Raw genomic sequence first — 26,244 nt, forward strand, 5'->3', positions numbered from 1 at the left:
AGGCCTCAATGACCATCTTGTAGTCGAAAGGCTTGAAACCCCATTTAGTAACCAATGGGTGAGCTGGTATGTCAGGTGTAGTGTTGATGGTGTTTGTGTTGCATAGTGTGTTGCAGTGTTGGTCCGTGATACAGAGATACATGTATCCTGCGTCCTGGCTGTGTTGTGAGTCTTCTGTGTTAGTGAATAATCTCAGTGTTAGGCTGTGTTGAGCTCAGTTCCTGGTCCTTTGAAGTGTGTTGTGTCAGAGGATGTGTTGATGTGGGTAGGAGAGGATGTGCTGAGGTGGGTAGGAGAGCATGTGCTGAGGTGGGTAGGAGATCATGTGCTGAGGTGGGTAGGAGAGGATGTGCTGAGGTGGGTAGGAGAGGATGTGCTGAGGTGAGTAGGAGAGGATGTGCTGAGGTGGGTAGGAGAGCATGTGCTGAGGTGGGTAGGAGATCATGTGCTGAGGTGGGTAGGAGATCATGTGCTGAGGTGGGTAGGAGATCATGTGCTGAGGTGGGTAGGAGATCATGTGCTGAGGTGGGTAGGAGAGCATGTGCTGAGGTGGGTAGGAGATCATGTGCTGAGGTGGGTAGGAGAGCTAAGGGGGGTTTCTGTAAGCCATTAAAAGTGCTGGAGAAGTTCGTCAGCGTCACTTGTACTGTAGACACCGACCAGTGTAGACGGTGAGTGTGTGTGTTTGTGTGTGTGTGTGTGTGTGTGTGTGTGTGTGTGTGTGTGTGTGTGTGTGTGTGTGTGTGTGTGTGTGTGTGTGTGTTCATCGAACTGTGGTGTTTCCAGGGGATCGAGACTCAGCTCCTGGCCCTTGATGGGCATTACTGACTTCTGGCCTCCTGGACCTTATCGTATCTCCTCTTGAAGCTGTGTATTGAGTCTGCCCCCACCACTGCCTCATCCAAGTCATTCTACTTGTCAACGAACGTGAGACTAAAATACTTCCCGACATCCCTATGGATCATTTGTGTCTTCAGCTTCCACCTGTGTCCCCTTGATCCTGGTCCTCTTAATTCAGTGTCCCTATCAGCCCTATAAATTCCTCTTAGTATTTTGTACATCAAGATCATGTCTCCCCTTTGTAGTTCTCCCCACTAAGATCGTCAAATTCAGTTCCTTCATTTTTTCCAGAGTGCATTCTTCTAGTTCTGTTACTACTCTGGATGTGAACCTTTGGAGCTTTTCGACTTCCTAACGTGTTAGATTAGGAACGGATTACATGTGTGGGCATCGTACTCAGTGATTAGCATGTCATACCCGGGACTCTGAAGGAGTCATGGTGCAGTCTGGAAAAGTAAACACAAATGTGGTAAAATGCGATCTTTTATTGACAACGTTTCGCCCACACAGTGGGCTTTATCAAGTCACAAACAGATCTACCTGGGTAAAGAGTACGTGCGTGAGTATATATAGTGTGGAGAGTCAGGTGGAGATTGTTGGGTACGTTGTATTAGAGACAGTCCTGCAACCTAACTGTACAGGGTATTTTATACCCTGTTCAGGTATAAAATGCCCTGCACAGTCCTGCAGGACTGTACAGGGTATTTTATACCTTTTATCTCTATGGTTCAGTCTCGTGAAGGCAGTTTTAAAATTAGTTATCTACGGATATGTTGTAGATGTTATGATATTCACAGTGTCTCAGATTCTACTCCACCTCCGGTCTTCTCTCTCTCTAACTAATCTTCCCGACCATTGCAATTATCAAGACTGAACTCCACATATTTGACCACAGTTGCTGCCTGACACTTAAGAGTCCCTCTCTTCCGACAGGTACTGTATTAGGAACACAAGATCTCATAAATATTAAATGAGTCTGATGTCGTCGTCCAGGTTGACAGTTTTACGAGTTCTGCATTGTCAGTGATGATAAAAACAACCGAAGCCTGATCTGATGTGACGAAAAGTGTATCATCAGCAGACTGAGTTGGTTTATGCTCCTGGGAGGCAGTAAGGTTATTGGCGTACGAGAGAAATTAAAAAAAAATCCTAGGACGTTGCCCTGTGGTACCCCTGTGTTGATAGGCTGAGTGAATGTTGAGTGTCGTTAAGGAAGAATTTTATATATGTGGTTTAAACACTGGGATGTGCACCTCACTGTGGCAAAAAGGTTTTCTTAGAACAGTAAAGTGATTCGCTGGATGTTTAGTCTGGATAAATATCACTGATGTAAATTGTAAATTGGTTATGTGAGTTTCTGTGTTCCTGGTGATGGTATGTGACTGGAGGTTCTTGTGATACCCAGAGCTGTGGCTCACTCACTATGCTCTAGTCTCGTCTGGGTACTTATTAATAATAATAATAATAATCTTTAATTCTATAAGTACATGATACAACTTATCCAGACCATAAATAATAAAAAAGGCACAATACCGTGCTGGAACGATACACAAATAACTCACACGTAGAAGAGAGGAGCTTACGACGACGTTTCGGTCCGACTTGGACCATTTACAAAGTCAAACTAACGAGGAGAGCAGGATGGGTATATATAGGCAGGAGGTGGTAGTAGTAGTAGTAGTGGTGGTGGTGGTAGTAGTGGAGGTGGAATACTAAGAAAGAGGAGCACTGCAAGGGAGCTGGTGCCCACAGAGGGTAAGAGAAAGAACACCGAGGGGGGGAAAACAAATACACAGGGCAGAAGAAAGACAACCCAAAGGAGAAAAAGGAAAGGGGAAGAGCGAGAAGAAGAAAAAAGGAGGAATCAGATTAGGTCACGAGTGTTCTGAAGTTTGGAGCATTTTACAATGTAGTGGGAAGGAAGGCATCTACAGAGACGAGCCAGGACTAAGATTCATACAAGGAAAGTTGTGCATTAGGGAGAATTCAACCAGACGGCGACTGTGAAAGTTGGAGGTAGGGAAGACAGTTTTCTCCTTTGGGTTGTCTTTCTTCTGCCCTGCGTATTTGTTCCTTTTTTTATTTGCTTATTTATTTGTTTCCCACCCTCGGTGTTCTTGCTCCCCAAAACGTGTTTAACTTCAACAATCAACACATTTCGGAAATGATGCTTTGGACGACGTTTGGGTCCATGACACATTAATAATAAGTTGTGGTTTGATGATAGTTCAAGATGGATCGAAACTAAGTCTTAAGTTCATTGCTCCAGCCATGGTATTGTGGGTTAGTTGTAAATAATTCCAGCCATTGTGGGTTAGTTGTGAATTGTTCCAGCCATTGTGGGTTAGTTGTGAATTGTTCCAACCATTGTGGGTTAGTTGTGAATTGTTCCAGCCATTGTAAGTTAGTTGTGAATTGTTCCAGCCATTATGGGTAAGTTGTGAATTGTTCCAGCCATTGTCCGCTAGTTGTGAATTGTTCCATCCATTTTGGATTAGTTGTGAATTGTTCCAGCCAATGTGGGTTAGTTGTGAATTGTTTCAACCATTGTGGGTTAGTTGTGAATTGTTCCAACCATTGTGGGTTAGTTGCGAATTGTTCCAGCCATTGTAAGTTAGTAGAGAATTGTTCCAGCCATTGTGGGTTAGTTGTGAATTATTCCAGCCATTGTGGGTTAGTTGTGAATTGTTCCAACCATTGTAAGTTAGTTGTGAATTGTTCCAGCCATTGTGAGTTAGTTGTGAATTGTTCTAACTTTTGTGGATTAGTTGTGAATTATTCCAGCCATTGTGGGTTAGTTGTGAATTGTTCCAGCCATTGTGAGTTAGTTGTGAATTGTTCCAGCCATTGTGGGTTAGTTGTGAATTGTTCCAGCCATTGTGAGTTAGTTGTGAATTGTTCCAACCATTCTGAGTTAGTTATGAATTGTTCCAGCCATTGTGGGTTAGTTGTGAATTGTTCCAGCCATTGTGGGTTAGTTGTGAATTGTTCCAGCCATTGTGGGTTAGTTGTGAATTGTTCCAGCCATTGTGGGTTAGTTGTGAATTGTTCCAACCATTGTGGGTTAGTTGTGAATTGTTCCAGCCATTGTGGGTTAGCTGTGAATTGTTCCAGCCATTGAGGGTTAGTTGTGAATTGTTCCAGCCATTGTGGGTTAGTTGTGAATTGTTCCAACTTTTGTGGGTTAGTTGTGAATTGTTTCAGCCATTGTGGGTTAGTTGTGAATTGTTCCAACCATTGTGAGTAAGTTGTGAATTGTTCCAACCATTGTGAGTTAGTTGTGAATTGTTCCAACCATTGTGGATTAGTTGTGAATTATTCCAGCCATTGTGGGTTAGTTGTGAATTGTTCCAGCCATTGTGAGTTAGTTGTGAATTGTTCCAACCATTGTAAGTTAGTTGTGAATTGTTCCAACCATTGTGGATTAGTTGTGAATTATTCCAGCCATTGTGGGTTAGTTGTGAATTGTTCCAGCCATTGTGAGTTAGTTGTGAATTGTTCCAACCATTGTAAGTTAGTTGTGAATTGTTCCAGCCATTGTGAGTTAGTTGTGAATTGTTCCAGCCATTATGAGTTAGTTGTGAATTGTTCCAGCCATTGTGGGTTAGTTGTGAATTGTTCCAACCATTCTGAGTTAGTTGTGAATTGTTCCAGCCATTGTGAGGTAGTTGTGAATTGTTCCAACCATTGTGGATTAGTTGTGAATTATTCCAGCCATTGTGAGTTAGTTGTGAATTGTTCCAGCCATTGTGAGTTAGTTGTGAATTGTTCCAACCATTGTGAGTTAGTTGTGAATTGTTCCAGCCATTGTGGGTTAGTTGTGAATTGTTCCAGCCATTATGAGTTAGTTGTGAATTGTTCCAGCCATTGTGGGTTAGTTGTGAATTGTTCCAACCATTGTAAGTTAGTTGTGAATTGTTCCAGCCATTGTGAGTTAGTTGTGAATTGTTCCAGCCATTGTGGGTTAGTTGTGAATTGTTCCAGCCATTGTGAGTTAGTTGTGAATTGTTCCAACCATTGTGAGTTAGTTATGAATTGTTCCAGCCATTGTGGGTTAGTTGTGAATTGTTCCAGCCATTACCTGGAGTTTACCTGGAGAGAGTTTCGGGGGTCAACGCCCCCGCGGCCCGGTCTGTGACCAGGCCTCATTATGAGTTAGTTGTGAATTGTTCCAGCCATTGTGGGTTAGTTGTGAATTGTTCCAACCATTGTGAGTTAGTTGTGAATTGTTCCAACCATTGTGAATTAGTTGTGAATTATTCCAGCCATTGTGGGTTAGTTGTGAATTGTTCCAGCCATTGTGGGTTAGTTGTGAATTGTTCCAACCATTGTGGGTTAGTTGTGAATTGTTCCAACCATTGTGGGTTAGTTGTGAATTGTTCCAACTATTGTGAGTTAGTTGTGAATTGTTCCAGCCATTGTGAGTTAGTTGTGAACTGTTCCAACCATTGTGAGTTAGTTGTGAATTGTTCCAGCCTTTGTAAGTTAGTTGTGAATTGTTCCAGCCTGTGTAAGTTAGTTGTGAATTGCTCCAGCCATTGTAAGTTAGTTGTGAATTGTTCCAGCCATTGTAAGTTAGTTGTGAATTGTTCCAGTCATTGTAAGTTGTGAATTGTTCCAGCCATTGTAAGCTAGTTGTGAATTGTTCCAGCCATTGTAAGTTAGTTGTGAATTGTTCCAGCCATTGTAAGTTAGTTGTGAATTGTTCCAGCCATTGTAAGTTAGTTGTGAATTGTTCCAGCCATTGTAAGTTAGTTGTGAATTGTTCCAGCCATTGTAAGTTAGTTGTGAATTGTTCCAGTCACTGTAAGTTAGTTGTGAATTGTTCCAGCCATTGTAAGCTAGTTGTGAATTGTTCCGGCCATTGTAAGTTAGTTGTGAATTGTTCCAGCCATTGTAAGTTAGTTGTGAATTGTTCCAGCCATTGTAAGTTAGTTGTGAATTGTTCCAGCCATTGTAAGTTAGTTGTGAATTGTTCCAGCCACTGTAAGTTAGTTATGAATTGTTCCAGCCATTGTAAGTTAGTTGTGAATTGTTCCAGCCATTGTAAGTTAGTTGTGAATTGTACCAGCCATTGTAAGTTAGTTGTGAATTGTTCCAGCCACTGTAAGTTAGTTGTGAATTGTTCCAGCCACTGTAAGTTAGTTGTGAATTGTTCCAGCCATTGTGGGTTAGTTGTGAATTGTTCCAACCATTGTAAGTTAGTTGTGAATTGTTCCAGTCATTGTAAGTTAGTTGTGAATTGTTCCAGCCATTGTAAGTTAGTTGTGAATTGTTCCAGCCATTGTAAGTTAGTTGTGAATTGTTCCAGCCATTGTAAGTTAGTTGTAAATTGCTCCAGCCATTGTAAGTTAGTTGTGAATTGTTCCAGCCATTGTAAGTTAGTTGTGAATTGTTCCAGCCATTGTAAGTTAGTTGTGAATTGTTCCAGCCATTGTAAGTTAGTTGTGAATTGTTCCAGCCACTGCAAGTTAGTTGTGAATTGTTCCAGCCATTGTAAGTTAGTTGTGAATTGTTCCAGCCATTGTAAGTTAGTTGTGAATTGTACCAGCCATTGTAAGTTAGTTGTGAATTGTTCCAGCCACTGTAAGTTAGTTGTGAATTGTTCCAGCCACTGTAAGTTAGTTGTGAATTGTTCCAGCCATTGTGGGTTAGTTGTGAATTGTTCCAACCATTGTAAGTTAGTTGTGAATTGTTCCAGCCATTGTAAGTTAGTTGTGAATTGTTCCAGCCATTGTAAGTTAGTTGTGAATTGTTCCAGCCATTGTAAGTTAGTTGTGAATTGTTCCAGCCATTGTAAGTTAGTTGTAAATTGCTCCAGCCATTGTAAGTTAGTTGTGAATTGTTCCAGCCATTGTAAGTTAGTTGTGAATTGTTCCAGCCATTGTAAGTTAGTTGTGAATTGTACCAGCCATTGTAAGTTAGTTGTGAATTGTTCCAGCCACTGTAAGTTAGTTGTGAATTGTTCCAGCCACTGTAAGTTAGTTGTGAATTGTTCCAGCCATTGTGGGTTAGTTGTGAATTGTTCCAACCATTGTAAGTTAGTTGTGAATTGTTCCAGCCATTGTAAGTTAGTTGTGAATTGTTCCAGCCATTGTAAGTTAGTTGTGAATTGTTCCAGCCATTGTAAGTTAGTTGTGAATTGTTCCAGCCATTGTAAGTTAGTTGTAAATTGCTCCAGCCATTGTAAGTTAGTTGTGAATTGTTCCAGCCATTGTAAGTTAGTTGTGAATTGTTCCAGCCATTGTAAGTTAGTTGTGAATTGTTCCAGCCATTGTAAGTTAGTTGTGAATTGTTCCAGCCATTGTAAGTTAGTTGTGAATTGTTCCAGCCATTGTAAGCTAGTTGTGAATTGTTCCGGCCATTGTAAGTTAGTTGTGAATTGTTCCAGCCATTGTAAGTTAGTTGTGAATTGTTCCAGCCATTGTAAGTTAGTTGTGAATTGTTCCAGCCACTGTAAGTTAGTTGTGAATTGTTCCAGCCATTGTAAGTTAGTTGTAAATTGTTCCAGCCATTGTAAGTTAGTTGTAAATTGTTCCAGCCATTGTAAATTAGTTGTAAATTGTTCCAGCCATTGTAAGTTAGTTGTGAATTGTTCCAGCCATTGTATGTTAGTTGTGAATTGTTCCAGCCACTGTAAGTTAGTTGTGAATTGTTCCAGCCATTGTAAGTTAGTTGTAAATTGTTCCAGCCATTGTAAGTTAGTTGTAAATTGTTCCAGCCATTGTAAATTAGTTGTAAATTGTTCCAGCCATTGTAAGTTAGTTGTGAATTGTTCCAGCCATTGTAAGTTAGTTGTGAATTGTTCCAGCCATTGTAAGTTAGTTGTGAATTGTACCAGCCATTGTAAGTTAGTTGTGAATTGTTCCAGCCACTGTAAGTTAGTTGTGAATTGTTCCAGCCATTGTGGGTTAGTTGTGAATTGTTCCAACCATTGTAAGTTAGTTGTGAATTGTTCCAGCCATTGTAAGTTAGTTGTGAATTGTTCCAGCCATTGTAAGTTAGTTGTTAATTGTTCCAGCCATTGTTAGTTGTGAATTGTTCCAGCCATTGTAAGTTAGTTGTAAATTGCTCCAGCCATTGTAAGTTAGTTGTGAATTGTTCCAGCCATTGTAAGTTAGTTGTGAATTGTTCCAGCCATTGTAAGTTAGTTGTGAATTGTTCCAGCCATTGTAAGTTAGTTGTGAATTGTTCCAGCCATTGTAAGTTAGTTGTGAATTGTTCCAGCCATTGTAAGCTAGTTGTGAATTGTTCCGGCCATTGTAAGTTAGTTGTGAATTGTTCCAGCCATTGTAAGTTAGTTGTGAATTGTTCCAGCCATTGTAAGTTAGTTGTGAATTGTTCCAGCCATTGTAAGTTAGTTGTGAATTGTTCCAGCCATTGTAAGTTAGTTGTGAATTGTTCCAGCCATTGTAAGTTAGTTGTGAATTGTTCCAGCCATTGTAAGCTAGTTGTGAATTGTTCCGGCCATTGTAAGTTAGTTGTGAATTGTTCCAGCCATTGTAAGTTAGTTGTGAATTGTTCCAGCCATTGTAAGTTAGTTGTGAATTGTTCCAGCCACTGTAAGTTAGTTGTGAATTGTTCCAGCCATTGTAAGTTAGTTGTAAATTGTTCCAGCCATTGTAAGTTAGTTGTAAATTGTTCCAGCCATTGTAAATTAGTTGTAAATTGTTCCAGCCATTGTAAGTTAGTTGTGAATTGTTCCAGCCATTGTATGTTAGTTGTGAATTGTTCCAGCCACTGTAAGTTAGTTGTGAATTGTTCCAGCCATTGTAAGTTAGTTGTAAATTGTTCCAGCCATTGTAAGTTAGTTGTAAATTGTTCCAGCCATTGTAAATTAGTTGTAAATTGTTCCAGCCATTTTAAGTTAGTTGTGAATTGTTCCAGCCATTGTAAGTTGTGAATTGTTCCAGCCATTGTAAGTTAGTTGTGAATTGTACCAGCCATTGTAAGTTAGTTGTGAATTGTTCCAGCCACTGTAAGTTAGTTGTGAATTGTTCCAGCCACTGTAAGTTAGTTGTGAATTGTTCCAGCCATTGTGGGTTAGTTGTGAATTGTTCCAACCATTGTAAGTTAGTTGTGAATTGTTCCAGCCATTGTAAGTTAGTTGTGAATTGTTCCAGCCATTGTAAGTTAGTTGTGAATTGTTCCAGCCATTGTAAGTTAGTTGTGAATTGTTCCAGCCATTGTAAGTTAGTTGTAAATTGCTCCAGCCATTGTAAGTTAGTTGTGAATTGTTCCAGCCATTGTAAGTTAGTTGTGAATTGTTCCAGCCATTGTAAGTTAGTTGTGAATTGTTCCAGCCATTGTAAGTTAGTTGTGAATTGTTCCAGCCATTGTAAGTTAGTTGTGAATTGTTCCAGCCATTGTAAGCTAGTTGTGAATTGTTCCGGCCATTGTAAGTTAGTTGTGAATTGTTCCAGCCATTGTAAGTTAGTTGTGAATTGTTCCAGCCATTGTAAGTTAGTTGTGAATTGTTCCAGCCACTGTAAGTTAGTTGTGAATTGTTCCAGCCATTGTAAGTTAGTTGTAAATTGTTCCAGCCATTGTAAGTTAGTTGTAAATTGTTCCAGCCATTGTAAATTAGTTGTAAATTGTTCCAGCCATTGTAAGTTAGTTGTGAATTGTTCCAGCCATTGTATGTTAGTTGTGAATTGTTCCAGCCACTGTAAGTTAGTTGTGAATTGTTCCAGCCATTGTAAGTTAGTTGTAAATTGTTCCAGCCATTGTAAGTTAGTTGTAAATTGTTCCAGCCATTTTAAATTAGTTGTAAATTGTTCCAGCCATTGTAAGTTAGTTGTGAATTGTTCCAGCCATTGTAAGTTAGTTGTGAATTGTTCCAGCCATTGTAAGTTAGTTGTGAATTGTTCCAGCCATTGTAAGTTAGTTGTGAATTGTTCCAGCCACGGTTTTCTTTATTTTATTCTTCTTAATTAAAGATTGTTGCATAACACTGCTGCCAGTTCTTCTCTGTTAATGAGGATCAACTTTCTTCCCACAGCAAGCAATAAGTCACGACCAAGACAGAAACATCAACAAAAATGGCGCCACCGGTGGTGGTGGTGGTGACAGCGGTGGTGTGTACTGTGGTGACACTCAGCCAGGCTTACACTGTAGGACCCAGAGGTAGGTCTTCATTTATTAATGAGAGCACCAGAGCATCCACGGTAACAAGTGGATGTATGGAGAGAAATGGTGTGGGTGTAGCGTGGACTCCAGCCCATGTATCCAGCTCTATACGGGAGCAGGGAGAACCTTGTCTCCAGCTCTATACGGAAGCAGGGAGAACCTTGTCTCCAGCTCTGTACGGAAGCAGGGAGAACCTTGTCTCCAGCTCTTTGCGGAAGCAGGGAGAACCTTGTCTCCAGCTCTATACGGAAGCAGGGAGAACCTTTTCTCCAGCTCTATACGGGAGCAGGGAGAACCTTGTCTTCAGCTCTATACGGAAGCAGGGAGAACCTTGTCTCCAGCTCTATACGGGAGCAGGGAGAACCTTGTCTCCAGCTCTATACGGAAGCAGGGAGAACCTTGTCTCCAGCTCTATACGGGAGCAGGGAGAACCTTTTCTCCAGCTCTATGCGGGAGCAGGGAGAACCTTGTCTCCAGCTCTATACGGAAGCAGGGAGAACCTTGTCTCCAGCTCTATACGGGAGCAGGGAGAACCTTGTCTTCAGCTCTATATGGGAGCAGGGAGAACCTTGTCTCCAGCTCTATACGGGAGCAGGGAGAACCTTGTCTCCAGCTCTATACGGAAGCAGGGAGAACCTTGTCTCCAGCTCTATACGGAAGCAGGGAGAACCTTGTCTCCAGCTCTGTACGGAAGCAGGGAGAACCTTGTCTCCAGCTCTATACGGAAGCAGGGAGAACCTTGTCTCCAGCTCTGTACGGAAGCAGGGAGAACCTTGTCTCCAGCTCTATACGGAAGCAGGGAGAACCTTGTCTCCAGCTCTATACAGAAGCAGGGAGAACCTTGTCTCCAGCTCTATACGGAAGCAGGGAGAACCTTGTCTCCAGCTCTATACGGAAGCAGAGAAAACCTTGTCTCCAGCTCTATACGGAAGCAGGGAGAACCTTGTCTCCAGCTCTATACGGAAGCAGGGAGAACCTTGTCTCCAGCTCTGTACGGAAGCAGGGAGAACCTTGTCTCCAGCTCTATACAGAAGCAGGGAGAACCTTGTCTCCAGCTCTATACGGAAGCAGGGAGAACCTTGTCTCCAGCTCTATACGGAAGCAGAGAAAACCTTGTCTCCAGCTCTGTACGGAAGCAGGGAGAACCTTGTCTCCAGCTCTATACAGAAGCAGGGAGAACCTTGTCTCCAGCTCTATACGGAAGCAGGGAGAACCTTGTCTCCAGCTCTATACGGAAGCAGGGAGAACCTTGTCTCCAGCTCTATATGGAAGCAGGGAGAACCTTGTCTCCAGCTCTATACAGAAGCAGGGAGAACCTTGTCTCCAGCTCTATACAGAAGCAGGGAGAACCTTGTCTCCAGCTCTATACGGAAGCAGGGAGAACCTTGTCTCCAGCTCTATACAGAAGCAGGGAGAACCTTGTCTCCAGCTCTATACGGAAGCAGGGAGAACCTTGTCTCCAGCTCTATACGGGAGCAGGGAGAACCTTGTCTCCAGCTCTATACGGGAGCAGGGAGAACCTTGTCTTCAGCTCTATACGGGAGCAGGGAGAACCTTGTCTCCAGCTCTATGGAAGCAGGGAGAACCTTGTCTCCAGCTCTATACGGAAGCAGGGAGAACCTTGTCTCCAGCTCTATACGGAAGCAGGGAGAACCTTGTCTCCAGCTCTATACGGGAGCAGGGAGAACCTTGTCTCCAGCTCTATACGGGAGCAGGGAGAACCTTGTCTTCAGCTCTATACGGGAGCAGGGAGAACCTTGTCTCCAGCTCTATACGGGAGCAGGGAGAACCTTGTATCCAGCTCTATGCGGAAGCAGGGAGAACCTTGTCTCCAGCTCTATACGGAAGCAGGGAGAACCTTGTCTCCAGCTCTACACGGGAGCAGGGAGAACTTTGTCTCCAGCTCTATGCGGGAGCAGGGAGAACCTTGTCTCCAGCTCTATACGGAAGCAGGGAGAACCTTGTCTCCAGCTCTATACGGAAGCAGGGAGAACCTTGTCTCCAGCTCTATACGGGAGCAGGGAGAACCTTGTCTCCAGCTCTATAGGGAAGCAGGGAGAACCTTGTCTCCAGCTCTATGCAGGAACAGGGAGAACCTTGTCTCCAGCTCTATACGGGAGCAGGGAGAACCTTGTCTCCAGGTCTATACGGGAGCAGGGAGAACCTTGTCTCCAGCTCTATACGGGAGCAGGGAGAACCTTGTCTCCAGCTCTATACGGGAGCAGGGAGAACCTTGTCTCCAGCTCTATACGGAAGCAGGGAGAACCTTGTCTCCAGCTTTATACGGAAGCAGGGAGAACCTTGTCTCCAGCTCTATACGGGAGCAGGGAGAACCTTGTCTCCAGCTCTATACGGGAGCAGGGAGAACCTTGTCTCCATCTCTATGCGGGAGCAGGGAGAACCTTGTCTCCAGCTCTGTACGGAAGCAGGGAGAACCTTGTCTCCAGCTCTGTACGGGAGCAGGGAGAACCTTGTCTCCAGCTCTATACGGAAGCAGGGAGAACCTTGTCTCCAGCTCTATACGGAAGCAGGGAGAACCTTGTCTCCAGCTCTATACGGGAGCAGGGAGAACCTTGTCTCCAGCTCTATACGGAAGCAGGGAGAACCTTGTCTCCAGCTCTATACGGAAGCAGGGAGAACCTTGTCTCCAGCTCTATACGGGAGCAGGGAGAACCTTGTCTCCAGCTCTATACGGAAGCAGGGAGAACCTTGTCTCCAGCTCTATACGGAAGCAGGGAGAACCTTGTCTCCAGCTCTATACGGAAGCAGGGAGAACCTTGTCTCCAGCTCTATACGGGAGCAGGGAGAACCTTGTCTCCAGCTCTATACGGGAGCAGGGAGAACCTTGTCTCCAGCTCTATACGGAAGCAGGGAGAACCTTGTCTCCAGCTCTATACGGAAGCAGGGAGAACCTTGTCTCCAGCTCTATACGGAAGCAGGGAGAACCTTGTCTCCAGCTCTATACGGAAGCAGGGAGAACCTTGTCTCCAGCTCTATACGGAAGCAGGGAGAACCTTGTCTCCAGTTCTATACGGAAGCAGGGAGAACCTTGTCTCCAGCTTTTTACGGGAGCAGGGAGAACCTTGTCTCCAGATCTATACGGGAGCAGGGAGAACCTTGTCTCCAGCTCTATACGGAAGCAGGGAGAACCTTGTCTCCAGCTCTATACGGAAGCAGGGAGAACCTTGTCTCCAGCTCTATACGGGAGCAGGGAGAACCTTGTCTCCAGCTCTATACGGAAGCAGGGAGAACCTTGTCTCCAGCTCTATGCGGGAACAGGGAGAACCTTGTCTCCAGCTCTATACGGGAGCAGGGAGAACCTTGTCTCCAGGTCTATACGGAAGCAGGGAGAACCTTGTCTCCAGCTCTATACGGAAGCAGGGAGAACCTTGTCTCCAGCTCTATACGGAAGCAGGGAGAACCTTGTCTCCAGCTCTATACGGGAGCAGGGAGAACCTTGTCTCCAGCTCTATACGGGAGCAGGGAGAACCTTGTCTCCAGCTCTATACGGAAGCAGGGAGAACCTTGTCTCCAGCTCTATACGGAAGCAGGGAGAACCTTGTCTCCAGCTCTATACGGGAGCAGGGAGAACCTTGTCTCCAGCTCTATACGGAAGCAGGGAGAACCTTGTCTCCAGCTCTATACGGAAGCAGGGAGAACCTTGTCTCCAGCTCTATACGGAAGCAGGGAGAACCTTGTCTCCAGCTCTATACGGAAGCAGGGAGAACCTTGTCTCCAGCTCTATACGGAAGCAGGGAGAACCTTGTCTCCAGCTCTATACGGAAGCAGGGAGAACCTTGTCTCCAGCTCTATACGGGAGCAGGGAGAACCTTGTCTCCAGCTCTATACGGAAGCAGGGAGAACCTTGTCTCCAGCTCTATACGGAAGCAGGGAGAACCTTGTCTTCAGGTCTATACGGGAGCAGGGAGAACCTTGTCTCCAGCTCTATACGGAAGCAGGGAGAACCTTGTCTCCAGCTCTATACGGAAGCAGGGAGAACCTTGTCTCCAGCTCTATACGGAAGCAGGGAGAACCTTGTCTCCAGCTCTATACGGAAGCAGGGAGAACCTTGTCTCCAGCTCTATACGGAAGCAGGGAGAACCTTGTCTCCAGCTCTATACGGAAGCAGGGAGAACCTTGTCTCCAGCTCTATACGGGAGCAGGGAGAACCTTGTCTCCAGCTCTACAAGGAAGCAAGGAGAATATTATAATGGCACACAGTACTGACAAACTGCTTTGTAAGACACATATGCAACAGCTAGGTATATTTATTCCGAATCGTTTCGGAATGAAGATACCTAGCTTAGGGACTGAGGTAATTAGTCCCTCAGCCAAGGCTGAGGGACTAATTACTTTATCTTTTGTATATAATTCAGCATTCTTCAAATTATGTCCTTGTATTGATAAAGCCACTGGATGGCAAAACGTCTACAAATTAAAGATACCCAGATGTTGCATATGTGTCTAATTCTTCATGATGCGTTTTAAATATTAAAATGGTATAAAATACCTAACGTGATGCGTTTTGTTGATGTCGATCGTGAAGTTGAGGCTCCAGGCTGAAGGCTTCTGTCTCAGTGATGGCGAGGGAGTAGGATGACAGGTTGTTTGCGATTTCTGTTTGTTTTCAGCAAGGTATATACCCAGCCAGAGTACCACTGCCACTCTTCAAGACAATCTCAATTTGTCCAGCTGGTAACAGGACTTATGTTCCTGCAGTAAGTGGAACAAGATGAAGCGCCAATGATCAAGATCCGTGATGTTTCCAGGTATTTGTCATCTTTCTCTCTTAGTTACTAAAAGTATTCCTCACCCTGGGTACTCGCCACACTGATCAAACTCACCTCCTGTGGATAAAACACCTGTTGTACTCCTCCACAGATAGACGTTACCCTGACGAGATCGTCTATCCAGGTGTCCGCTGTGTGGAACAAGGGGTCTTCCCACACCCAAGAGACTGTGCTTGGTTCTACAGGTAGGTCTGCTGCGCCTCCTGCTGTTTCTCAGGGGACTGCCATCAAAAGAATTTTAGGTATTACATGTAGGTCTGTTTCCTACATGAAGGAAACGGTAGCAATATATTAGATTCGGTTGATGTTCGTCAAGGAGTAAGATCTCGATGTGGGGTAATAAAATTCCTGGTAATAAAGGAACTAACGAGACTGTACCAGTGACTCGAGTGTTACTTAGCAGAATATAATCATAACAAATGTGGTGTGTTGCAGGGGTATATTATTGTGACATGCAGATCACTGTTGCAACTGTGTGCCGTTGTTTAACAGGTCAGATGTTGTTGCAGGTGCAAGTGTTGAGGAAAGAAAGGCTGTTATACAAACTTAGAGCATTATAATGAAGCAGACGTTGTGTCACTGATAGTAAAAAAAGAGCTAGAAAGACAACAATATATAAATAACGAGGAGGGAGGGTGGATGGTTCGTGGCACCTGGACAGGTAAGATTATCTCAGCCAGAGTTTCAAAGACGCTAAAACTTCCTTAAGTTGTGTGTGGCAGTGTCTGGTAATCGATGGCATAGCTGCCTCCAGCCAACGACATTGGTGTTTGTCGCCCTCGTCCAGCGTTGCTTGATGCCAACACATGAGGTGACCGTGTGTCTTGATGTATCACAGATGTGTTGTTCAGATAGTTGTTGCTGCGGTACATGTTTGTTCAGCAACCCAGTGTTCCCGAGTCTGTTCAGCAGTATGACCAGCATGTCATCCACTAGTCTTATTATTTATACGATCTCAACAACCTCCGGAACTTTGATCAAGATGACCTTACCCAACCTGGCCACCTTGATCAAGGGAGCAACGACCCCTCAGCTTCACCACCAGACGTCTCCACATTCCCTGTTCTTCCCTGGTGTCTCTAGTTCTCTTGGCAGATCTTGACTTTTACTAGATGTATGTGTTGTCACAATTAATATAATCCTGAGAGTGTGTGTGTGCTGCTACATGTATGGACAGTTATTACGGAGGCGTGTGTGTTTCATGTGTTTTACGTGGTTGCAGGTGTGTGAGGAGCACACCAAGAGGATTCTTCCGGATCCAATACTTCGGCTGTGCCGCTGGTACTGTCTTCTCTGAAGACTTGAAGCAGTGTATCTTCCCTCACTTGGTCCGTCCACCCTGTGGCACTTACCTCGGGCCACCAGGACCACTCACCTGGCCCACACCAAGACCAGTGACTAGGCCCACCCCAAGACCAGTTACTAGACCCACACCAAGACCAGTGACTAGGCCCACCCCAAGACCAGTTACCAGACCCACACCAAGACCAGTTACTAGACCCACACCAAGACCAGTTACTAGACCCACATCAGAACCAGTCACTTGGCCCAAACCAAGACCAGTGACCAGGCCCACACCAAAACCAGTTACTAGACCCACACCGAGACCAATCACCTGGCCCACCCAAAGACCAGTTACTAAACCCACACCAAGACCAGTTACTAGACCCATACATACAAGACCCACACCTGGACCAGGCACTACACCCATACTTGAACCACACACAAGACCCACACCTGAACCACACACAAGACCCACACCTGAACCACACACAAGACCCACACCTGAACCACACACAAGACCCACACCTGAACCACACACAAGACCCACACCTGAACCACACACAAGACCCACACCTGAACCACACACAAGACCCACACATAGACCACATACAAGACCCACACCTGGACCAGGCACTAGACCCACACTTGAACCACACTCACCACCCACACCTGAACCACACCCAAGACCCAAACCTGGACCAGACACCCAGCCCACACCTGGAGCAGACTCCAAGCCCACACCTGGAGCAGACTCCAAGCCCACACCAGGAGCAGACTCCGAGCCCACACCAGGAGCAGACTCTCAGCCCAAACCAGGAGCAGACTCTCATCCCACACCAGGAGCAGACTCTCAGCCCACACCAGGAGCAGACTCCCAGCCCAAACCAGGAGCAGACTCTCATCCCACACCAGGAGCAGACTCTCATCCCACACCAGGAGCAGACTCTCAGCCCACACCAGGAGCAGACTCTCAGCCCACACCAGGAGCAGACTCCCAGCCCAAACCAGGAGCAGACTCTCATCCCACACCAGGAGCAGACTCTCAGCCCACTCCAGGAGCAGACTCTCAACCTACACCAGGAACAGACTCCAAGCCCACACCAGGAGCAGACTCTCATCCCACACCAGGAGCAGACTCTCAGCCCACATCAGGAGCAGACTCTCAGCCCAAACCAGGAGCAGACTCTCAGCCCACACCAGGAGCAGACTCTCAGCCCAAACCAGGAGCAGACTCTCAGCCCACACCAGGAGCAGACTCTCGGCCCACACCAGGAGCAGACTCTCAGCCCACACCAGGAGCAGACTCTCGGCCCACATCAGGAGCAGACTCTCAGCCCAAACCAGGAGCAGACTCTCAGCCCACACCAGGAGCAGACTCTCGGCCCACACCAGGAGCAGACTCCAAGCCCACACCAGGACCAGACTCTCAACCCACACCAGGAGCAGACTCTCGGCCCACACCAGGAGCAGACTCTCAATCCACACCAGGAGCAGACTCTCAGCCCACACCAGGAGCAGACTCTCATCCCACACCAGGAGCAGACTCTCAACCCACACCAGGAGCAGACTCTCAGCCCACACCAGGAGCAGACTCTCAGCCCACACCAGGAGCAGACTCTCAGCCCACACCAGGAGTAGACTCTCGGCCCACACCAGGAGCAGACTCTCAGCCCACACCAGGAGCAGACTCTCAGCCCACACCAGGACCAGCCACCCAGCCCACAACAGGAGCAGACTCTCAGCCCACACCAGGAGCAGACTCTCAGCCCACACCAGGAACAGTCACCCAGCCCACACCAGAACCAGTCACTCAGCCAACACCAGGACCAGTCGCTCAGCCCACACCAGGACCAGTCACCCAGCCCACACCAGGAGCAGCCACCCAGCCTACACCAGGACCAGACTCTCAGCCCACACCAGGACCAGACTCTCAGCCCACACAAGGACCAGTCACCCAGCCAACTCTAGGACCAGTCACCCAGCCCACACAAGGACCAGACACCCAGCCCACACCAGGACCAGTCACCCAGCCCACACCAGGACCAGACTCTCAGCCCACACCAGGACCAGTCACCCAGCCCACACCAGGACCAGACACCCAGCCCACACCAGGACCAGTCACTCAGCCCACACCAGGACCAGACTCTCAGCCCACACCAGGACCAGTCACCCAGCCCACACCAGGACCAGTCACCCAGCCCACACCAGGACCAGTCACCCAGCCCTCACCAGGACCAGACTCTCAGCCTACACCAGGACCAGTCACCCAGCTCACACCAGGACCAGACACCCAGCCCACACCAGGACCAGTCACTCAGCCCACACCAGGCCCAGACTCTCAGCCCACACCAGGACCAGTCACCCAGCCCACACCAGGACCAGACACCCAGCCCACACCAGGACCAGTCACCCAGACCACACCAGGACCAGTCACCCAGCCTACACCAGGACCAGTCACCCAGTCCACACCAGAACCAGTCACCCAGCCCACACCAGGACCAGACACCCAGCCCACACCAGGACCAGTCACTCAGCCCACACCAGGACCAGTCACTCAGCTCACACCAGGGCCAGACTCTCAGCCCTCACCAGAACCAGTCACTCAGCCCACACAAGGACCAGTCACTCAGCCCACACAAGGACCAGTCACCCAGCTCACACCAGGGCCAGACTCTCAGCCCACACCAGGACCAGTCACTCAGCTTACACCAGGACCAGACTCTCAGCCCACACCAGGGCCAGACTCTCAGCCCACACCAGGACCAGTCACTCAGCCCACACCAGGACTAGACTCTCAGCCCACAGCAGGACCAGTCACTCAGCCCACACCAGGACCAGTCACTCAGCCCACACCAGGACCAGTCACTCAGCCCACACCAGGACCAGACTCTCAGCCCACACCAGGACCAGTCACTCAGCCCTCACCAGAGCCAGTCACTCAGCCCACACCAGGACCAGTCACCCAGCCCACACCAGGACCAGTCACCCAGCCCACACCAGGACCACTCACACAGCCCACACCAGGATCAGACTCTCAGCCCACACCAGGGCCAGACTCTCAGCCCACACCAGGACCAGTCACTCAGCCCACACCAGGACCAGACTCTCAGCCCACACCAGGACCAGTCACCCAGCCCACACCAGGACCAGTCACTCAGCCCACACCAGGACCAGACTCTCAGCCCACACCAGGACCAGTCACTCAGCCCACACCAGGACCAGTCACCCAGCCCACACCAGGACCAGTCACCCAGCCCACACCAGGACCAGTCACCCAGCCCACACCAGGACCACTCACCCAGCCCACACCAGGGCCAGACTCTCAGCCCACACCAGGACCAGACTCTCAGCCCACACCAGGACCAGACTCTCAGCCCACACCAGGACCAGTCACTCAGCCCTCACCAGAGCCAGTCACTCAGCCCACACCAGGACCAGTCACTCAGCCCACACCAGGACCAGTCACTCAGCCCACATCAGGACCAGTCACTCAGCCCACACCAGGACCAGTCACCCAGCCCACACCAGGACCAGTCACTCAGCCCACATCAGGACCAGTCACTCAGCCCACAGCAGGACCAGTCACTCAGCCCACATCAGGACCAGTCACTCAGCCCACATCAGGACCAGTCACCCAGCCCACAGCAGGACCAGTCACCCAGCCCACAGCAGGACCTACCCCACCGCCATCAACAAGCATACCACCAACCACAACCACCAGAGCTACAACTACAACAACCACAACTCCTAGAACAACCACAACCCTCAAAACTACAACTACAACTCCTAGAGCAACCACAACCACTAGACCTACAACCACGACTCGCACAACCACCCCCACAACCAAGCGAACAACAACCACCACCACACCAAAGCCACTGTCAATACCCTGCTCTTTCAACGGCTCTGTGTGCCAGAGTTTCGAAGTGTGTGCACCAACCAGGGCCAGCCTTGACCTCTGTACTGCCTGTTACGTTGGGAACCTTGTCATCAGCGCTCTGATAATCTGTGGTCCTGGACAGGTCTTGAACAAGGACACTAATCAATGTACGGCTCAACCTGAAGGTACGTGTATTTTGGTCGTAGTTAGGATTTTGTATTGTATATATTGTGGACATATCGTTGTATTGAGATATACTAGACCTTGTGGTCTGATTATTGCTTCACCTGGTGGTGTGATTGTTGCTTCACTTGGTGGTCCGATTATTGCTTCACCTGATGGTCTGATCACTGCTTCACATGATGGTCTGCTTACTGCCTCACTTTGTTATAAATTCTTTACTGTTCTTCCATCCTTCTCTTTATTTTCCCTACCATGTATATTCCATGACTCCGTGTTCTTAACTCTTATCTTGTTTTTCCCTCCCACTTCTTTCTTCAATCTGTCCACTATGTCTACCCTTCCTTAGTTTCTTAGTTCAGTACCTGGGTTTAGTCTCCAGCATTTGTGTTTGCTATTACCTGACCTAAACTATTATTTTTCCTTCTAGCGGGAGACCTATGCTCCCTGAGAGACAACTCACACGGCCAAGGTATCCAGCACCTCTCAGGTCCGGACACTAGGCCTCCATCAGGCCTGGAAACTAGGTCGACACTGGTCACAGGGCATCTACAATCAAACACCGCCGACACACGAGAGCTAGTGTCAATACCCTGCTCTTTCAACGACTCTGTGTGCCAAAGTTACGAAGTATGTGCACCAACCAGGGCCAGCCTGGACCTCTGTACTGCCTGTTATGTTGGTAATTTGATCATCACTGCTCGTGCCATCTGTGGTCAAGGACAGGTCTTGAACAAGAACACTAATCAATGTACGGCTCAACCTGCAGGTACGTTCATTTTGTTTTTACTTGGCATCTGGTATTATATAAACTATGGAGATATTGGTGTATTTTGATATACTCGACCTGGTGGACTGATCACTGCTTCACCTGGTGGTCTGATTATTTCTTCACCTGTACGTCGGATCACTGCTTTACCTGGTAGTTTGATTATTGCTTCCCCAGGATGTCGGATCATTTCTTCACCTGGTGTTCTGATCTCTTTTTCACCTGGAAATTTGATCACTGTTTCACGTAGTGTTCTAATCATTGCTTCACCTGATGGTCTGATCACTGCTTCACCTTGTGTTCTAATTACGGCTTCACCTGGTGGTCTGCTTACTGCCTCACCTTGTTATAAATTCTTTATTGTTCTTCCATCCTTCTCTTTATTTTCCCTTTGTGTATATTTCATGACTCCGTGTTCTTAACTCATATCTCTTTTTCCATCCCACTTCTTTCTTCAATCTGTCCACTATGTCTACCCTTCCTTAGTTTTCTTAGTTCAGAACCTGGGTTTAGTCTCCAGCATCTGTGTTTGCTATTACCTGACCTAAACTCTTATTTTTCCTTCTAGATGGAGATCTATGCTCCCTGAGAGACAACTCACACGGCCAAGGTATCCAGCACCTCCCAGGTCCGGACACTAGGCCTCCATCAAGCCTGGAAACTAGGTCGACACTGGTCACAGGGCATCTACAATCAAACACCACCGACACACGAGAGCCAGTGTCAATACCCTGCTCTTTCAACGACTCTGTGTGCCAAAGTTACGAAGTATGTGCACCAACCAGGGCCAGCCTGGACCTCTGTACTGCCTGTTATGTTGGTAATTTGATCATCACTGCTCGTGTCATCTGTGGTCAAGGACAGGTCTTGAACAAGAACACGAAACATTGTGTTGCTAACCCCTCAGGTGTGTTCACTTAATTTACAGTTAGAATTGTTTTCTCTCTTTGTATGATTGACTAAATATATTACATATTTCTATAGCACTGCAAGTGACGTAATTACTATTTTAGCTTTTGTCTGCTTGTCTTGCATCCCTATTCCTTCCAGCCTACTTTCTTGTTCCATCCCAACTCCTTCAATCATTCCACTTTCCTAATCTTTGAAGTTACAGTCTTAGTTATTGATAGTTTACACTTCGTGGATTCTTCTAGTTATATACCTGGGATCCGTTTCAACCATCTGTCTAATGTTTCAGTGGAAGAGTTATGCTCGCCAAGTGAGAGCCCACTGGGAACTAGATCAAAGAGAGGCAATGAGCTGAGAGAGAACTGGCTGAAAGGTAACTTGCTGAGGGAGGAGTGGAAGAGAGACAATGAATTTCACACTTGGAGGGCAGCAGTCGGTACGAACTTCCTGAGGTGCTCAGAGCACAACACTCGACCTCTTGAGCCCTGGATTGTGAGGCAGCACTGCTCAAACTATCTCCTCTGCCACAGTGATGGGAGACACAAGGTGAGAAATATCTTGACACAACAATGTAGTGGATTTAAGGAATCCTGTGTCAAGGTTTATACTCTTCACCAGTCACTCTTGTATTGAGGACTGCAGATGTATATACACATATATTTGCATTTTATATATATATATATATATACAAAACAACCGCTGTGAAAGAGTAGTGAAATTCCAAAGCGCTTTCGTGACTACTCACATTGTCAAGGAATTATGAAAGTAATACATCAAAGGAAGGCAATTAAAGGGCTTAGACCACACCTCACAGTCAACTCCCACAACAAAGAAACACCTAACGCGCGACAATACCGGACTCATAAGAAAAGAGGAACACTGCAGTAACTCCGCTGGTCCAACTAGACAGGTCCTCACGACATCCCACTAACAAAATATTCACTACTCTTTCACAGTGGTTGTTTTGCATATTTTAAAATCATATGTGATCTTATATATATATATATATATATATATATATATATATATATATATATATATATATATATATATATATATATATATATATATATATATAAAAATATATATAAAAATATATAAATATATTTATATATATATATATATATATATATATATATATATATAAATATAAATATATATATATATAAATATATTGGTGTCCGCAAGTCACCACAGATTGCGTGAACTGATTTTCTGTCCTCGTGTATTGCATCCAGAGAGCTTGTAGTAGCAATTCTCCCTGAACATCTTAGGGACAAGATTGGAGTCCAGGACCAAAAATTCATTGACGGAGCCATGATCTGGGATAATCTAACGGGCTCTGAAACCAGACCTGCTCCCCCCAACAACTACAAACAATCGCACTGGGATGGTCCAATAGTGGAAAATATAGCCTCAACAATGCTTCAGAGTGTGTCAGGGAAGGATAGAGCCCGCCTTCTGGCAGTGAGAGCCCCTCATGCTGGGGACTTTCTGTTGGCTGTTCCCAACTCCAGCCTTGGCACACGCCTCGACCCACAAACCATCCGCATCGGTGTTGCCCTTCGACCTGCCGCCCCTATTCTCGCCGAACACAGGTGTATTTGTGGCAGTGAAGCAGCAGACCGATTCGGGTACCATGGTCTTGTGTGCCGTAAATCCGAGGGAAAGATTGCAAGACATGAGGAGGTTAATAACATTATCAAGAGGAGCCTCACAACAGCTGGATGCCCAGCAGTAAGGGAGCCACCCCAACTATGCAGATCTGATGGCAGCCAGAAGCGTCCAGATGGTATCACCCTTCAAGCCTGGACAGATGGGAAGCAGGTGGTGTGGGACTATACATGTGCATCTACCTTGGCTGATACCTATCTCCAATACACCAGGGAGGAAGGAGGGGCAGCTGCCAGCTTCAGGGAGTCCCAAAAGTCTAGAAAATATGGAGAACTTGCCCATCATTATATGTTTGTTCCCATAGGCTCAGAGACCCTTGGCTCATGGGGAAAGAGTGCATCTAAATTCCTTAAGGAGCTGGGAAAAAGACTCATCAGGGTAACTAGGGATCTCAGGGCAGCTAGTTTTCTGTTCCAGCGGCTCAGTGCGGCTGTTTAAAGGGGTAATGCCTGCTGTATTTTGAGCACACGCCCCAGCTCTGAGGAGCTGGATGAGATTTTCGCCTTATAATCGGTGATACACACATAACAACATGTACCTTATATGCCACCTTCATATCAACAATGTATCTCTTAAATCTTCTGTACCATATTATGTAATAAAATATTCCTATTGGTAAAAAAAATATATATCAAAAGATGGGGTGGTAGGGAAAGTGGAATATTCAAACGGCTTCAGGAAGAAATCCAAATATTCTTCCTTGAAGCCTTTTCATCCACTTCTCCGAGGCTGTGGGTCCCACAATTTACACCAGAGGTGGACCCCATCTGTATATACAGTATATATATATATATATATATATATATATATATATATATATATATATATATATATATATATATATATATATATATATATATATATATATATATAACAACCACTGTGATAAAACAACGAAATTCCAAGCACTTTCGTGACTTCTCTCACTGATAATCAAGGTAGTTCTCGTGACTTGTCACATTGATAATGCGAGAAGTCACGAAAGTGCTTGGAATTTCGCTATTTTTTTCTCAGTGGTTGTTCTGCATATTGTGATATCACGTGTTTACTGTGATCTTATTGCATATATGCAATATATTGCATATATATATGCAGTGTTTTACACATCTTAGTTCTTTATACATTTCAGTGCTTTCCTGATGTTAAGGATGCTGGGGCAGGACGAGGAATGCCCGGTGTTCAACCTTCCTGAGTAATTATAGATCCATCATTCTCTGTTTCTCTTGCACTTTCGTCAATTATAATACATTTTACAGGAGACCAGAACTCTGTGCCGGACGTTCTTCCAGTGCCGACGTTTAGAAGATGGTGAGTGGACGTCAGAGGCCAGGAGATGTAAGAGTAATCTCCTGTACAGCTACCATCACGACATCTGCGTTCCTGAACCTTCAGGTATTTCTCGCTGTAGTAATATTGAAAAGGAGGCTTTGGTTTAATATTTAAATTTAGTATGTAATATTTCTTCAAAAAATCCCTCGGTGAATTTCGTCGTTTTATTTCTTTTCGCCATCTTCTTCAGTCGACGACAAACCTGTGTTGTAAGATTCTAAAATATATCTTCAGCTTTGCCTTTTACTTGGTTTAAAAGACTGGCATGGAGTTCTCACTCCTCCTCTTCTGTTCTTTTTACATTATTCCACCAATTTATCAGTAATTATCATATCTCCTGTCTTGCAGCTAAAGCATTTCCAGTACATGTAATTTTTTTCCAAAATTTTCACTTCTTGTGGTATATACATATATATATATTATAATTATGCCCTAACATTTCCTTTAAATTATTTCTATCTTCTAGTTGGTCATTTATATAGATTTGAAGACATCAAGTCGAGACGTACATAGGAGAGCTGGAGATAAAGGTTTGTGTGTGGTGTTAAGTGAATTATGAGAGACTTCATGGAACACCTCACAGAACTGTCTATCTCTCCTCTATACGTCTCTCATATCCAGGCACTTAATGATTTAGAGATAACTTAATAATAACGTGGGAGACACTGTTGTGAAGGACATGTGGAAATTTGGAATTCCGGGGTAAACGACAACGGCAGACATTTCACATATATACACATGCATATATATTAAATTTACTATCTTTCTCAATTTTCTCACTTATTCCAGAACATGAGAAATGTCTTAGAAGCCTGTGAGTGACGGTCGTGATGAGTGTCGTGTATAACGAATGAGGGAATTGTGGTATCTCACACACCTGCCGAGTTACAGTTGTGACAAACTTTGTATAGTTTGTACCTGGACTCAGTATATGTGGCGGTCTCCAAGAGGCACCAATACAGCATAAGCTTTATCAAGAGCATAATAACTCTATGAAGCTTAATATGATCCAGCTTAACCTCCAGTCAAGCTCCAAGCTCCAAGGGAAGCTTACTGAGTGCACCGTCACCAGTACATCTTTACATTTATTATGACTTATGCATATTGTAAAAAATATATGAATACAACTGTGAGAGTAGAACGTAAATATCTGATATAGTTTTTATGTCTGCTACCCTCATTTTCAGCAAATTTATTCCCGAGACTTTAAATATATATATATATATATATATATATATATATATATATATATATATATATATATATATATATATATATATATATATATATATATATCATAAAACGTTAGTTAATTATGCAAAAATATTCATACAGAAGTGAGAGTTTAATGTTTGGTTGGCATGTAAAAATCTATATAGTAAGTTGGGCGGAGGTTGACAGGTGATGTACAGCATAGCACAATACCTGTGGTATGTACTAAGTGGAGAAGGGTGTAGTAC

General features: G+C 45.5%; 1 protein-coding gene across 1 annotated transcript; it reads left to right on the forward strand.

Moving 5' to 3' along the window:
* The first annotated feature begins 9,840 nt into the window (after positions 1 to 9,840).
* Positions 9,841 to 25,897, forward strand: LOC128690102 (mucin-5AC). Its single transcript, XM_070090732.1, has 8 exons — positions 9,841 to 9,966; positions 14,851 to 14,944; positions 15,982 to 20,108; positions 20,534 to 20,872; positions 21,441 to 21,779; positions 22,071 to 22,327; positions 24,712 to 24,847; positions 25,574 to 25,897. Exons 1-8 carry the CDS (start codon positions 9,882 to 9,884, stop codon positions 25,600 to 25,602), a joined length of 5,406 nt encoding a protein of 1,801 aa, XP_069946833.1. The 5' UTR covers positions 9,841 to 9,881; the 3' UTR covers positions 25,603 to 25,897.
* Positions 25,898 to 26,244: the final 347 nt, after the last annotated feature.

Source organism: Cherax quadricarinatus, chromosome 32 (assembly GCF_038502225.1).
Source record: "Cherax quadricarinatus isolate ZL_2023a chromosome 32, ASM3850222v1, whole genome shotgun sequence".
NCBI lineage: Eukaryota > Metazoa > Arthropoda > Malacostraca > Decapoda > Parastacidae > Cherax > Cherax quadricarinatus.

Bases quoted from the DNA above. Each gene is read 5' to 3' on its own strand.
- LOC128690102 (XM_070090732.1), top strand. From the start codon at position 9,882: ATGGCGCCACCGGTGGTGGTGGTGGTGACAGCGGTGGTGTGTACTGTG. The intron at 20,109-20,533 runs GTACGTGTATTT...TTTTCCTTCTAG, and splicing joins ATGTACGGCTCAACCTGAAG to CGGGAGACCTATGCTCCCTG. The intron at 21,780-22,070 runs GTGTGTTCACTT...CTAATGTTTCAG, and splicing joins TTGTGTTGCTAACCCCTCAG to TGGAAGAGTTATGCTCGCCA.